This window comes from Mesoplodon mirus (genome assembly GCF_964341445.2).
Source record: "Mesoplodon mirus genome assembly, chromosome: 20".
NCBI classification, from domain to species: Eukaryota; Metazoa; Chordata; class Mammalia; order Artiodactyla; family Ziphiidae; genus Mesoplodon; species Mesoplodon mirus.
Window position 1 is genome coordinate 35,065,759 of NC_138996.1, and position 16,048 is coordinate 35,081,806.

General features: G+C 48.9%; 1 protein-coding gene across 1 annotated transcript; it reads left to right on the forward strand.

Annotated features, from left to right (window-relative positions):
• Positions 1 to 2,653: 2,653 nt before the first annotated feature.
• On the forward strand, positions 2,654 to 15,732 carry DEFB1 (defensin beta 1). Its single transcript, XM_082608717.1, has 2 exons — positions 2,654 to 2,865; positions 14,869 to 15,732. The coding sequence occupies exons 1-2, from the start codon at positions 2,805 to 2,807 to the stop codon at positions 15,015 to 15,017; spliced, it is 210 nt and encodes a 69-aa protein (XP_082464843.1). The 5' UTR covers positions 2,654 to 2,804; the 3' UTR covers positions 15,018 to 15,732.
• Positions 15,733 to 16,048: the final 316 nt, after the last annotated feature.

Consider the following 16,048-nt stretch of genomic DNA (forward strand, 5'->3'; position numbering starts at 1 on the left):
AAACCACTAGAAAGCTTGTTCCTCACCGCACCCCAAGCCCCTAAAGATCGTCTGGTACGTAATGGGAACCGAATACATACACTTGAATCAGTGAATGAAAGAATGAATGAGTTTGAATGTGATGAACTCTTGCATTTCTTTTGTCCATGCGACTTCTTCACCCCTCTGAGTGTTTGGGGAATTCTTCACTGTCGGAGCTTAGCAGGAGGCTGAAGCGACCCTCCGAAGAGGCTGAATATGCCACATTCTTGCTTTCCCAGGCTCTCTTGCAGCTGGTCCTATGACCAAGGTTCTGCCAACAAGACCCGGCAAGTGGGACTCAGACCCAGGCAGGTGGCACAGTGGGGTCAAAGGTGGGGCTCAAGGTGAAAAGGGCGGGGAAGAGGAGACCTGATCCTGTGCTTCCTTCTCTCTGTCTCTGTACATGTGCTTCTCTATTTCTTTATTTCTCTCATTTTATTTCTCTGCCTCTGTCTTTGTTATCTCGTTATTTCTCTCTCTTTTTAGTTCCCTCTAATTTTCTCTATTTCTTTCTGCCTTGATCTCTCTTTTTCTCTTTCCTTTTCTTTCTTTCTCTGTCTCTCTCTGTTTCTCTCCCCCCAGCCTCCCTCCCTCCCTCTGTCTCTGTCTCTCACTGGTCGGGGTGCAGTGGAAGTGTCCGCAAGGCGCGTGGCGTTGTGGTACAGATGGCGTTCTGCTCGCGGCAGCAGCCGCCGCAAAGTCAAGCTCCTGTGTCTCACACGCAGTGGCTTCAGCACGGGGTCCTCCTCGGACCAGTCCCTTGGAGGAGGTTGGACACTGTTTCTGGAAGCAGAGCTTATAAGCCAGGCTCTTCAGGCACCCAGTGATTCTGTGAGCTACCCCATATCCTCTTAACAAACTCCTCTCTTGCTCAGTCAGCCAGAGCTGCTTCTTGTGCCTGCAAATAAGAACCCTGACAGAGACATTAGGAAAGCGGCTGACAGAATTACAATGAAAATTAACGTTAAATAAAATATTTTTTAAATCTTTAGAATTGATGAGACCTTGAGAGCTGCTTAGAGATCAGCTAACACAACATCCCAGTTTGACAGTTGAAAGAATAAGTTTCAATCCAGGCGGCTCAGGGAGACTCAGCCCAGCCTGGACCCCAGGCCTCCTGACTCCAAGGGGCCACGTTAGGGATTCACCTTCTGGGAAGCCACAGTTGAAAGCTCCTGGGAAACACATTTCTTGGGGAAAAGAAAGGCTGGATATGAAAAGATGCTCCATTTCACACATCATCAGGGAAATGCAGATTAGAACAATGAGATACCACTACACATCTTTTTGAATGGCCAAGGTACAGACCACAGACAACACCAAATGACAGTGAGGATGTGGAGCAACAGGAACTCTCATTCGCTGCTGGTGAGAATGCAAAATGGTCCAGCCACTCTGAAAGACAGACAGTTTCTTACAAAACTAAACATACCCTTACCATATGATCTAGCCATCGCACTCCTTGGTATTTATCCAAAGGAACTGAAAACGTATGCCCAGACAAAAACTTGCACACAAATGTTTATAGCAGCTGTATTCATAACTGCTCAGACTTGGAAGCCACAAAGATGTCCCTAAGTAGGTGACTTGATAAATAAACTATATTACATCTACAATGGAATATTAAAAGAAACGAGTTATCAAGCCATGAAAAGACCTTGAGGAAACTTAAATGCATATTTTTATGGGAAGGAAGCCAATCTGAAAAGGCTACATGCTGTGTGATTCCAACTATATGATGTTCTGGAAAAGGCAAAACAGTAGAGACAGTAAAAGGATCAGTGGTTGTCAGCAGTTGAGCACACAGGGGAGGAATGAATAGACAGCGCAGAGGGTTTTTAGGCCAGTGACGCTATTCTGGATGATGCTATGATGATGGTTACATGTCACTATCCATTTGTCCAAACCCATAGGATGTGTAACACCAAGAGTGAACCCGAATGTCAACTCCAGACTTTGGGTGACAATGACGTGTCAGTGGAGGTTCATTACTGTCACACACGTACCATCTGGTGAGGGCTGTAGATAGCGGGGGAGTCTGTGCATGGGCAGGGCTAGGGGTATATGGGACCTCTCTGTACCATCCCCTCAATTTTGCTGTGCACTTAAAACTGCTCTAAAACAATTGTCTTGATAAAAAAAATAAATTTCAGTGATAAAAGAGGCCCATAGATTAAAAAGGATTTCAGAGATATCTTAATTTAAAAAAATCCAGAAGCTCAAAAGGCTAGTATTAGTCAACCTTGGGCCTGATGAAAATTCCATCCCTAAAGGTTAAAAGAACGGGCTCAGCTTTTATAAGGGAAGAGGGTGAAGTCTGGGGTCTCATCAGCTAAAGGGCCTGACATCGGATGGCAGCCGGGCAGCCACCAGGCTCAGTGCCTCCCCAGGGCCACCTCTCGGGGCTCCCTGAGCCATCCCAGCGAGAGGGGTTCTAGCAGGAGCTCCTGTTCTGGGAACGCCAGCTGAACTGCCCAGCTGAGACTCAAAACAGAACCGGAGGACTGCCTCCACGCCTGCAGGCCTAGAGCTGGGTCCAGCTGCAGCCAGACAGAGAAAAGTATGTCCACGTGACTCCCGGCTGACTCAGGGCTTGCCGTGAAGGGTTATTTCTTAGAATTTCACTCTGGGGATTGCGACACCACCCTTCAGATCGGTCTGTGCGATTGTGCAATCCTCTAGCGCTATAAATACAGTGACACTGCAGCCGCTGGAAGCCTCTGACAGCTCAGCCTCCAAGGAGCCTCTGCCTTCCCCGGGGACCCAGGCCACCTGCCACCACCATGAGGGTCCTCTACCTACTGCTGCTGACTCTCAGCCTCCTCTTTTCGCAGATGGCCACAGGTGAGCTGGGGACCTGCAGCAGCGCCCGCCCCGGGGCTGAGACTTGGGGCTGAGTCTAAGGACAGCGGCCTGTGTGTCCCCAGGACAGAGCAGCAGGAAGGCATCCTCGAGGCTGAGCGGCCTGCTGGGGGCAGGGTCTGGGCCATCCCGGCAGCTAGGGGCAAGCGCGCCTGCCTGGATCATCCTCAGGCTGATTCTCCCAGGTGCCTGAGGGCAGCTGAGCTGCAGGAGGGCCAGACTCCCGTCTCTCTGTCTGTCCCTTAGGGCTCCCTTCCCTCTGCACTTGGCAGGGATGTGAGGCCAGCGTCAGGCAGCTCCCAGCCCCTCCCAGCCCTGTCTTTGTCTCGGGCATCCTGAAAATATCCTATGGGGAAGGGGGTCACCTATTCCATCTGCAGAATGGCTCCTCATCCTGAGAGGTCAGGGTCCGAGCCAGCCGAGAGGTGCAGGCTGCCACCCCATCTCTCTCCAGGTCCCGGGGTGGGTTCTCCCAGGTGCCCTGCTGCAAGCAGATGCCTCCCGCCTCGCCCACAAGACCAGCTAGGCTGGAATCCTTGACTCACCTGCGTGCAGGCAGTCAGAGATCCACCTTCCTTGAGAAATACGTCCACATCCTCCAGGGTGGGCCATTCCCTAGTGCAGAGCAGGGGAGCTCTGTGTCAGGCCCAGCTCCCCTGGGTCAAGGCAGCAGTGCCCCTGACGTAAGAGAAGGTGAGACTCTTCTGGCAGAATCGGGGATACATTTTATCCCAGCCCCGTCGCTCACTCACTAAGTGATCTTGAGCAAGACACACATTCTGGGTTTTAGTTTCCACATCTGCAAATTGAGCACGCTGTGGCACGTGGCTCTAAAAGTGTTAGAGCTCTGGAATTCTCTGAAAGACCCACTTTTGCTTTTCTCCAGGCCATCACTTTAGTGTGCAGACGTGCCTAATTTGCTCCAGGGTTGCCTCAGTGTTCCCCTCGGACAACTGGGTTCAGAGGTATTCCAATGCAGAGTTTTAAGGTTTCCAGTTGGAATGCATAAGAGAGGTGGAGAAATTAATTTAGTGAGTTGCAACCTTGTTTTCTCAAAGGAATAGAAAATACCAGTGCATGCCACGCAGTCAGCGCCTCTGCTGTTTTATCACACTCATCTCATTTGCACGTGTGTTCGTACTGAGTAGCCGTGCAAAATCTCTTACTGCAGCTCAGGTCACACTCAAAATGTTTGAAAGTCACTCTGTTAACGTGAAGAGTTCTTTTCAGTCTATGACATGTAAATATGATGATGAGCATCGCATGCAGAGTATAGAAAATGAAAGTGTTTCCAAGGGTATATGCAGGAGCAGCTAAACTTATTAATCACTCATGAAATATCAGCTAACATCGTGCAGTACTTAGTGCATGTGGGGTCAGCTAAGATGCTGTCCTCTGATGACAGGCAGGCCCTGTCTGGACAGAATTGTCAGCGAATGGATTCCAGGATGGGGACCGGGACCCTCAGGACCAGTTGCTGACCCCAGCTCATCTTCTAGAAGGGCAAGAGCAGGACCCACCCTCCACCTCCCAGCTGGAGCTGGGAGGCCGCAAGCGGCCGAGGTCCTTGCAGGGCAAGCACCACCTCTGTGGTGCCTCTACTGTCCCAAGACGTTTGCATCTTAAAAGAGGGCCACAGGCCAGGGCAAACTCAACACAAGTGTTTTCTGGGGGATGTCGTGCTGTCTGGGTGTTGTTATCTGGGTGGGGAGGAAGAGCCCCAAGTGTCTTCCACGTTGGAACACACAGGTGCCCCCAGCCTGTGTCCCCCGGGCCACAGCGCAGGCAGCTCTCACCTCCTCTCAGCTTTACCCTCAGGCACCGGTTATGGTTCTGGTCATTGCGTCCTCACTGCTGTGCAGGGGTTGTCACAGCGGCTGCAGCTGCCCCCGCCGTACCCACCCTGCCCGTGGGCCGCCCCGATGGATGCACAGTTGCTGGGTTACTGCAGGGAGGGAGCGAGGGCTGCTCAGCAACCCTGAGCCCCCGCCTGGGTCAGTTCACTCCTTTTCTGGAAGAGCCCTTAGACCTGGTCATTTCACAGGTAGGGAAATCGAGGCCCACGTGACCCGGGGGAACCAGTGTTCTGTGGTCACTGAAGGAGATCCTAAGACTTGACGTTCTCTTTAGCAGTTTTTATCTCTGTCAGAAAAAAAAAACGAAAAACGGGTTGCCCACTTGTATCTTATTCAAATGGTCTTTCTGTGAATGCAGAATGATGTCACAATGACAAGGCGACCCAGGTCCCCCAGGTCCCTCGACCCCAGCCGAGGTGTTGAGAAATCAAGACAGGTTGACATTGTTCCCTCACTGATTCAAGGAGTGTTTGGTTAAGAGCTGCTGTGGGCAGGTGTTGCCCAGGAACAGGGGATGCGCCAGGAAACACAGCCCTGGGTCTCATCTCTACACATTCCAGAAACAGAGCGGGACAAGAAAACCGATTACATAATTACTTAACTAAGGGCAACCGTGTTGTGAAATGCTGTTAAGTGCAGGATGCTAGGGGAACACATGACAGTGAGAGCTGAGCTGGTCTTGAGGAAGCTAAGGGATGGAAAATTGGAAGTCATTTTGGTGTTCATGATATTTTCAAAAAATATTTCTTTTAATTTCCTCCCAACATTTAAAAGTCAGGATATGCCACCATAAAAAAAAAAAAAAGAAAATCAGATTTTTATCTTCTCTTTTTTAAAATTTAAAAAAGTTTTAAAACTTTTTATTTTATATTGGAATATAGTTGATTAACAATGTTGTGTTAGTTTCAGGTGTACAGCAAGGTGATTCAGTTATACATCTACATGTATCTATTCTTGTTCATATTCTTTTCCCATTTAGGTTGTTACATAATATTGAGCAGAGTTCCCTGTACTACAGAGTAGGTCCTTGTTGGTTATCCAGTTTAAATACAGCAGTGTGTATGTGTTATCTTCTCTTAAGAACACAAAAGATGTGGCAACATTCCTACACGGCAACAGTGAGCTGCAACTAAACAGCGGCTGTGCCTCCAGATAGGACTCCCTCCTCATGTTGCTGCACACCCCACCGGTCCCTAAGGCCTCACCTCAGCCCACTTCACAGATTTGTGTTACCCACCTGGCTGCAGTGGGCAGCTGGATTTGCAGCCCTGAATTAACTAAACCAGGGAAAGGAGAGAAGTCAAGGACAAACCAGACGGAAAGGATAGCTGGTGTGAAAGCCTAGAGATGAAGAGAAATAAAAAACCATAGCTCTCGCTTTTAGTTTAGTCCTCCCAGTGCCCCCGTGGGGGAGGAAGCATCATTATCCCCATTTCCTGGGTAAATAACAATAATGAAGTCACAGGACTGGTAGGAGAGCAGGGACTCACAGGCCCTCAGCTCCAACACTGCAGGCCGCTCAAGGCACAGAGCGTGCCAGGGAGCAGAGAGGAGCCAGGACGGTGATGCGGGGGCAGATCCAGTGAGGCCTGAGGGCGCAGGAAACGCATCTGGGTGCGAGTGAGCCCCAGGGGGTTGTAAACCCGCAGCGACGGAACCAGAAACGGCTTCGTTAAGAGACCGGTGTGCTGGGCTTCCTTGGGGGCGCAGTGGTGAAGAATGCACCTGCCAACGCAGGGGACACGGGTTTGAGCTCTGGTCCGGGAAGATCCACATGCCAAGGAGCAACTAAGCCCGTGCGCCACAACTACTGAGCCTGCGCTCTAGAGCCTGTGCGCCACAACTACTGAGTCTGCGTTCCAGAGCCCACGAGCCACAGCTACTGAGCCTGTGCTCTAGAGCCCACGAGCCACAGCTACTGAGCCTGCGCTCCAGAGCCCACGAGCCACAGCTACTGAGCCTGCGCTCTAGAGCCCACGTGCCACAGCTACTGAGCCTGCGCTCCAGAGCCCACGAGCCACAGCTACTGAGCCTGCGCTCCAGAGCCCACGAGCCACAGCTACTGAGCCTGCGCTCTAGAGCCCGTGCGCCACAACTAGTGAGCCTGCATGCCACAGCTACTGAGCCCGTGCACCTAGAGCCCGTGCTCCGCAACAAGCGAAGCCACCGCAATGAGAAGCCCGCGCACCGCAATGAAGAGTAGCCCCCGCTCGCCGCAACTAGAGAAAGCCCGTGCGCAGCAACGAAGACCCAACGCAGCCAAAAATAAACAAACAAACAAACAAATAAATAAATAAGAGACTGGTTTGCTGCCACGTGGAGGTTGATCAGAGGAGAGGAAAGTAGATACAAGGGGACGGCGAGGACGTTCTTCCTGTAAACAGGGCCCACAGCTGTGCTTTTGCCGGGTGATCAGCAAGTTAACCAAACTTAATGCCGCTGATAGAGTCACGGCCCCATCCTCAGTCCCCGTCTTTCCTTTCCCTCCGGACATGGATACCACGTGCATTCCCGGGAGTCTGCGCCTCTGTTTCCTCACCTTTAAAGTGACGGATGAGGCAAAACAAGTCCCAGCCCAACGTCCTGTGACCCTGGATCTCCACCTGGCCTTGATCATACCTGAGTGTCTCTCTCTAAGCCTCACCCTGACCTGCTAGCCCGAATTCCTTCCATCTCTCAGAACTCTGGCAACAGCACCAGGAATGTGCCTGCTATGGCCTCGGATCCCGTCCGGAAAAACACGCTCCCCGGGGCCTCAGACACAAGCCCCTGATTCTTACGAAGCAGACCTGACAGAGGCACCCGACTAGCAATGCGGGGGAAACAGAGTCTTCCTCAGAAACGCCGGTCACATGGCACGGGCTATGGCACTGCATAGTGCCACGAGCAACTCTGAAAACATCTCACTAAGTGTCCCCAGCATCTGCATCCGGCATGCAGGGATGACTCTTTTTTTTTTTTTTTTTTTGGTGGTACGCGGGCCTCTCACTGTTGTGGCCTCTCCCGTTGCGGAGCACAGGCTCCGGACGCGCAGGCTCAGCGGCCATGGCTCACGGGCCCAGCCGCTCCGCGGCACGTGGGATCTTCCCGGACCGGGGCACAAACCCGTGTCCCCTGCATCGGCAGGCGGACTCTCAACCACGGCACCACCAGGAAAGCCCAGGGACGCCTCTTATCCCCACGTTAGAGATGGTTTTGCAGAGAATCTCAGAGAGGCTGACTTTTCAAATACTCAGCCGGCGAATACCAAGGACTCGAATTCAGCTCTGACTCGAACTCCTATATTCTTTTCCCACACTTCCCAAAGACCTCTGGATATGTCACCAGCAAATCGATTTATCCTAAGGATAATCTAGATGGAAGTGACTTAAAGCTTTCGTGACCTTAATAGGAGGCTCTGCTGCTTATCAGTGGCCAGCAAGCGTTTCTAGGAACAGGGACGTCATGGGTGAGCCGTCTGTGGAAGAGGGCCCGAGTTTCCATTTGGTTTGGAGTGCTGTTACGTTTTGCAGGAGCGGCTTGTATATATTTGATGTCTTCTGCAGATAGCTTGAAAAGATCCACAGAGGTGAAGCCTGACCCTCTCTGGCCTCCACTGACCGCCTGACCCACCACCACCTCCCCTAAGTGGACAAGCAGCCTCCAGTTTAATGTCCCCAGTGGGAGGGAACCCACTCCCTCGCGGGCAGCCCTTCCCCTGGCACACTGCCCACCAGCCACCCTGTCCTGACTTGGGAAAGAGCCCAGCTGACTTGCCCAGGCCCACATTCCAAGACGACCAGTCTCACGTCGCTTCCCACGGACAAGTCCCGTTATGCGTCACCACAGGTGTGGGACTCCACGGCCAGCGCTGGCAAATCTGGATTGCACTCTTCAGCTCCTGCAGACCTGTGTCTGTGTCTGCTCCTCGCACATCTCAGATCCATGGGTCCCGTCAACCCTGTTCTGGCTCCTGACTTTCTCCATGCCTGTGCTTTTCTGCTGTGTATGCAGTGCAGTCCTCCAGGGCAGGGGGTAGGGGTCCCGGCAGGGGTGGAGCTCAGGCCTCTTCTTCTCCAAAACCCTTGTCATTTCGGCACTTCACTCCGCTTTAGCCTGGTGGTCTTTTAGTACAAGAAACTTATATTTTAGTCCAAAGCTCCCCAATTTTCCCTTCTGACATTGTTCCAAAACTTCACTTGCACCTCCAACTGTATACTGTCAATCCAACTTCAGGAGAGAGTGCCGGGGAGCAGGGTCCACTGCCCGTGGCCTGAGGACCACACTCCCAGTCTCAGAGCTTCCCGCCTCCTGTCTCTCTGAAAGGCTCTTTGATATAAAGTCCAAAGATCCCCGCATGTTTCCAATGTATCTTCTTCTCTATAGACTTTTCCACCTGCCCTTCTCCTTGAGCCTCCACCATCTGACCTGCACAGGCTGTGTCCCATCTGGGCAGCACTGACAGCTGCCCATGCCCCGCAGGCAGATTGATTTCCTGATGACTCTGCAGCAGTCGAGCCTCTCCTGTGTTCACGGCCACGAGCATTCTTCCTCTCATTGTCTTCTGGGGCTGACCCACCGGTACTTATTTTCCAGTTCATTTCCTGCTACTTAATCACAGGAGCCCTTCCTTCAGCCAACATCTAGTATTACAGTTGACTTAAAAAACAGTTGGTCTTAGGCTTCCCTGGTGGCGCAGTGGTTGAGAGTCCGCCTGCCGATGCAGGGCACGCGGGTTCGTGCCCCGGTCCGGGAGGATCCCACATGCCGCGGAGCGGCTGGGCCCGTGAGCCATGGCCGCTGAGCCTGCGCGTCCGGAGCCTGAGCTCCGCAACGGGAGAGGCCACAACAGTGAGAGGCCCGCGTACCGGAAAAAAAAAAAAAAAAAAAACCAGTTGGTGCTGTAGATGCACTTGGGTGGGATCATTAAGAGTCCAGCCACAAGTGGCCTAATAACTGTGTAGTGGTTGAGAGTCTCTCATGTCGCTGCAAGCACAGAAGCGGGTACAAGCCTGCTTTCCTAACGGGCCTGCTCCCTTCACCCCATCTCGCCCTTCCTTCTTACCTATAAGCACGTTCCCTCTTCTCCATGTTCCTCTGGTTCATGGCACTCCAGAGGCAGCCACATGATATGGTGGATTGTATTTCTCAGACCAGCTGAATAAGGACCAAGATAGGAATAAGCGCAAGTCTAGAGACGTACTATCATTCCTGGGAAAGGGGAGGAGAAGAGTGGGGCTGTGAGTTACCCGAGGAGCTTGCATGCCTGGGGAGTGGACGGAAACGGACCAAGGCAGTGATGGGAGAGGGTGTACATAGCACATAGCACAGGAGGCCCACAGTGCTAGGAATACACGGAAGACCTTTCCAAAAGCAACTCGTATTGTTTTAATTTTTAATTGTAAAGTATAACATGTATCCAGAAAAGTACATAAAACTCGAATGTATAATTTGATGAATTATTATAAAACAAGCACTCCTGGAACCACAATGTGAGCCCAGAACTAGAACTTGGCCAGCACGTAAGAGGCTCTCCTCCGGGTTTTTCAGTCACAAATCCCTCCTTCCCCCAAAAGCGATCATCACTTGACTTTTATGGTCGTAACTTGCCATATTTCTTATAGTTTTACCATGTTAACATTCATGCTGAACAATATAGCTTGTTTTGTGCATACGTCTCAACTGACTACGTGTCAAGAGGTGGTGGCATTGCTGGGTCATAGCATATGCTTATACTACTGAATTTTAATGAATAATGCCAAACTGTTCTCCAAAAGCGTATGTATCAATTTACACTCCTACAACCAATGAATGAAAGTGCCTGTTCTTCCATATCTATGTCAACACTTGATAATGTCAATCATTTTGAAATTTTAGGCATCTGGTGAGGGAAGTGGCATAGCATTGGCGATTTAATTTGCATTTCCCTGGTAAATAAAAAGTTGAGTACTTTTGTGTATAATTACTGGCCACTTGGATATATTTTGTGAAGTACCTATTTGTCTTCTGCCCATATTTTCTATCAGATTATCTGTCTTTTCTTAATGATTTGTAGTAGTTCTTTATATATTCTGCATAGAAGCTCTTTGTTGGTTATAAGTATTAGAAATATCTTCTCCTACCTTTTGCCTTAATTTTTCACTCTCTTAATGGAAACTTTCCTTAAGCAGAGGTTTTCCACATTATTTTAATGTGGTTAAATGTGTCATATCTTTTCCTTTAGGGTTAGTGCTTTTGTACCTTAAGAAATCTTTTTTTACCCCAAAGGCACGAAGAAAGTGTTCAGTGCTGTTTTCTGGGGGCTTACTGTTTTTCCTTTTACATTTAGGCTTATAACCATCTGGCAGTGGTTTTTAGTGTGCATGTATGGTCCAAACTAAGGGTAAAGGGTTTTTTTTTCCACTATGAATATCCAGTTGTCCCAGAACCAACCACTGAGAAGACCATTTTTCTCCACTGTTCTGCGGAGCCACTGTTGTTCTACTTCAGCTCTCCATATATGCATGTATCTCTTTCTGCTGTCCTACTTATGTATTTGTCTGCCCTTGTATCCTCACCACACTGTCTAATTACAGTGGCTCTGTAATTAGTCTCAAAATCCAGTAAAACAAATTCTCCTGCCTTCTTTTCTATGAGTATCTCGGCTATTCTTGGTCCTTGGAATTTCCATATACATTTTAGAATCAGCTCATCAAGTTTCACTGAAAGAATCTCTTGGGATTTTATGGTATTGCATTAAATCTGCAGTTTAATTTGGGGAAAATTAACATTTTAAAAATAATTAATCCTCCAATGCTTAAACATAGTATTTCTACTAATTTAGGGCCTCTTTAAATTCAAAAAAATACTGTATTCTTTACAGATACAGGTATTGCACATAATTTCTTAGATTTATAACTAGGCATATTTTATGTTCTTCTATATGGTGTTTTAATTTTATTTCCTTTTTTCTGTTGGTTGCTAATATACAGAAGTAAAATTCATTTTTTCTTTTTTCTTTTTTGTATGTTGATCTCAGCAAATTTGCTAAATTTGCTTGTTCATTCCTTTTGGATTGCCTACATATAGTCATAATGTCTGCAAATAGAGACAATTTTATTTCTTCCTTTCCAACCCTTGTACTTTTTTTTTTTTTCTTTTATCTTATCCCCCTGGCCAGTACTTCAAGTACAATGTGGAATGGTAATGACAATAGCAGTTATGTTGGTCTGACTGCCAATCTCATGGAATGTTTTCAATACTTGACCATTAAGTGTACTGTATGCTGTAGGCTTCTGTAGGTACTCTTTATCAGATTAGGGAAGTTTCCTCCAGTTTCTTATTTGCTAGGAGCTTTTTTTTTTTTTATCATGAATCAATGTTGATTTTTTTCCAATATCTTTCTGCATCTATTAAGATAATATAATCATTGGCTGAATAGATTATGGGAACATTTAATCTCCCTGGGCCTCCGTTTCCCTGTCTGTAAGTTAGGAAAAAGTGACACATTCCTTGGAGGATTAAATGCAACCATAAACGTGTTAGTTCCCCACCAAAGGAAAGATGACCAGCTTCAGAATCTTAGAAATGGATGAGATCACATAATCTAGTCTCCTCAATTTTAAATTTGAGAAGCTGGGGCTCAGAAAGTTTGAGTGCTTTGCTAAAAATCACACAAATTCATTCTAAAACAAGGAATGTACCCAAAGTACCCTGACATTAAATATGTTGCTATTTCTTTTGGGTCCTATAATGTACTAGATCCTCAAAGATAATGCCAGAAATGAGTTCCTGCTGAGTGTGGGGACACCGTAATTCCCTGGCAGAGAGGTGGGGTGAGAACTGGTGGGGGTCATGGGATTTGCCTCTGGTCCTGGCTCTGCCTGTGGCCAACTGCATGCCCTGGGGGGCATCGCCAGACCTCAGCTTCTTCATCTAGGGAGAGAATCACAGAGAGGTTGAAGTAGTTGAGCTCTGAGGTCCATCTGGGCTGTAAAAAGCCACAGTTAGTTGTATTTGGGTCTCCTCTGTTTACCCAACAAAAGGAAGGGTAAATATAACATTAAATATACATATATTTGAATGTTGGTATAAATACACACACACATACCAACAACAACAAGAAAAAGAAAGTGTGGACCTTCTGATTTCAAAGGGCTTTCACATTTATTAGCTTCATCCATCTTCCTAATAACTATCACTTGGAGGACATACTGAAAGAAGGATTCAATCCCGCAGCAGGGGTTGGACTGAGTATCTTTCCAGCTCTGACATCTTCCAAGGAAGAGCAACAAAAGCTGGAACTGGAGATTTAGAGAGTCTAGTTGACTATGACCTTACTGGAGGTCGATATTGTGGTGAGGCTTTTAAAACCTGGAACAATCTTGAACAGCATCGGCAGGAATCAATACAATGTATAGAAAGAATACAGGCTGGAGATCAGGAGACTGTGTTTTGTGTGAGCAACTGAGTGGCCTTGGCCTAAGACGCTTCCCTGGGATGGTGGGACCAGCATGTCTCTCAATGCCCTTCCATATCCATGGCAACACAGTCCAATGACATGTTCTGTGATGATGGAAATATTCTACCACTGCATGGTCCAGTGCAGTAACCACTAGCCACACGTGGCCATCAAGCACTTGCAATGTGGGTGATGTAGTTTCGATTAATTAAAATATAAATCACCACACGTAGCTGGTGGCCAGCACATGGCAGAGCACAGCTCTGTAGTGAACAAAATGAGATGAAGCCTCTTTTGCTCTTGGTAGATGGGACACATCTAAGGTATTTTGTGTTTATTCCGGGCCTCAAACTTAAGGAAGTCTATCCATGAACTGAACGCATCCAGAGGAGAATGAACAGGGTTGTGAAGTGTCTGGAAACTAGACACTGAGAAAAATGAGAAAAAGACTTTTAAGGCAGCAGAATGACTGAAAATGGGACAGCCTTCTGAAAGAGTGATTAGACTTGTCTGTATAAAGCAGGAAAAGCAGCAGTAGCTGGAAGTTACAGAGAGGACAATTTCCATCAGTATGAAAACCAAGTGTCCAGCAGGCAGAGATTAGAAGCCTGTCTCCCAGGGTGACAATGGCCCGCTGCATTAGTCACCTAGGCCTGCTCTAGTGTGGGTGGCTTAAACAACAGACGCTCATTCCTCATAGCTCTGGACGGTGGAAGTTCAAGATCAAGGTGTTGGTTTGGTTTCTCCTCGGCTGACAGAGGGCCGTCTTCTGTCCTCACATGGCCTTTCCTCTTTGTGCTCACACATCACTCGTGTCCCTTTGTGTGTCCAAATTTCCTCCTCTTATAAGGACACTATTGATTAGCGATCACCCAAATACCTCATTTAACCGCCATCAGCTCTTTAAAGGCCCCATCTCCAAATACAGTCACATTCTGAGGTCCTCGGGGGCTTAGGGCTTCAACTATGAATTGGGGGGGCGGGGACATTGGGGGCGGGGTTTCAGGCCATAACACCTGGCAACACAGAGACACAAAACAATGGCTAGATAGCCACTTGCCAGGGGTATCAGAGGGCAGCTTTTTCTGCTGGATACAGTGGAAGACGAGTCTAGAGGTCTTCAAATTATGAGATTCTGTGACGGGGAGGAAGACAAAATAAATTCCAACTGGGGAAATGATGAAAGCTTTATAGAGTAGCTGTAATTTTAACCTGACATTAAAGGCTCATAGATTGCAGCAGACACGGTGATGGGGTGGGGGGGCAGGGATTCAAGCTGGAGGGAATGATGTAACTAAACAGCACAGGAGTAAAAGGAAAGTTCAGGAATGCTCCTGGAATTAGAAAGATGCTTCTGCATTTCTGAAACAAAGGATGGCAACAATACAAAGTGGTCGAATACCTATTTGGGGACTAACGTGAATTCCCTGTACGCCAAAGCTCCCTGGGCAGGAGAAAGCCCACTCAGAACCCTGCTGTTCATCCCTGGCTTTTGTTTGGCCACAGCGGGCATAGACCTCGGACGGAGGGGTCTCTTTAGATGCCTTATTTCATGCACAGACTCACAGATCAACTGAGTGCAAAGCTCTTGGAAGGGAGACCCCTGCGACGTGCTTTGCAAAGGGTTGTCTGTTCTGCTTTCACCGAGTGTTCTGAAGTCCCTGTGGCTGCAAGCCAGGAGTCTGAAGTGCTTTCTTTCCCTTCTCGTAGGTGTTAACCTGCTTACGGCTCTCGGCCAGAGGTCCGACCACTACATATGTGTCAAGAAAGGGGGGACCTGCAACTTCTCCCCCTGCCCACTCTTCAACAGGATCGAAGGCACCTGTTACAGTGGCAAAGCCAAGTGCTGCATCCGCTAACTCTGGGCTGGAGCGTGGGCACAGGGGACCCGGAAGCCAAGTGAAGTACTTGTAACTGTTGTTTGAATAAAAGAAGGTTTTTTTGAGACACATGTCCTTCAGACCAAAATGCGTCTTGTGTCTCCTTTTAGAAGAGGTTCAGAAAGTATGAAGGTCACAAGGGCAGACAGGCTGGGCCACAAAGCCTGTCCAGGATGGGACTGGGGGATGCTGACTAGGCCGTGGCCTGTTTCACTGCCACTTTGTTTCATCACCAGATCTACCCATGAGGGATGCAGGGGGTCCACGTGAGACTAAGGACACCTGATGACGAGATGACGCAGCTTCAGGCCTCCCCCTGTCCCAGCAGAAGTTCACCCCTGACGCAGCAGTCTCAGCTGCCTGTCCATCTGCAGAGGCCAGAACCGCGGCCCTTTCTCCTCCCTGGGCCGGGGGCAGTGAGTTGTGGGTTGATTGACCTCAGCATTTGAGAACCTTCGCTGGGACCATAAAGCTATTCCTATTTCAACCTGTAGGCCTAATAGTAGGGTTCCCGGGTGACCATGCTTCACTGCAGCACAGTCACGTGGTCCGTTTACAAGTCACTTAGAAAAGCATCCTCTACGACCACTGCCCCTGCCTTTCATCATTTCTGCACCATGAGGCCTGTGGACACCCACTGGTGGGGAAGAGGGAGCTGCCTTCCCTTTTGTCCAATAAATTTCTTACGACTGACGATACGGGTGCTCCTGTCCTCTCCTTCATCAGGCAACAGCAACTCCACATTCCACTTCGATAAATTGCAAGCACAAATAAAAATCAAACGTTATAAAAACTTTGGGGGAATTCCCTGGCGGTCCAGTGGTTAGGACTCCTCGCTTTCACTGCCCCGGGCCCAGGTTCAATCCCTGGTCAAGGAACTAAGATCCTGCAAGCCACGCGGCACAGCGCCCCCCCCCCAAAAAATTTGCCCCCATCCCCCAGTGATGGATTTAGACGCCACACCCCTCTTTTGGGAGGGAAAGGCAGAGGAGATGCCATTATGCTGTGGA

Excerpts from the sequence above, each read along its gene's own strand:
- DEFB1 (XM_082608717.1), top strand. The coding sequence starts at position 2,805 with ATGAGGGTCCTCTACCTACTGCTGCTGACTCTCAGCCTCCTCTTTTCG. Across the intron at positions 2,866-14,868 it reads CTTTTCGCAGATGGCCACAG|GTGTTAACCTGCTTACGGCT; the intron begins GTGAGCTGGGGA and ends CCCTTCTCGTAG.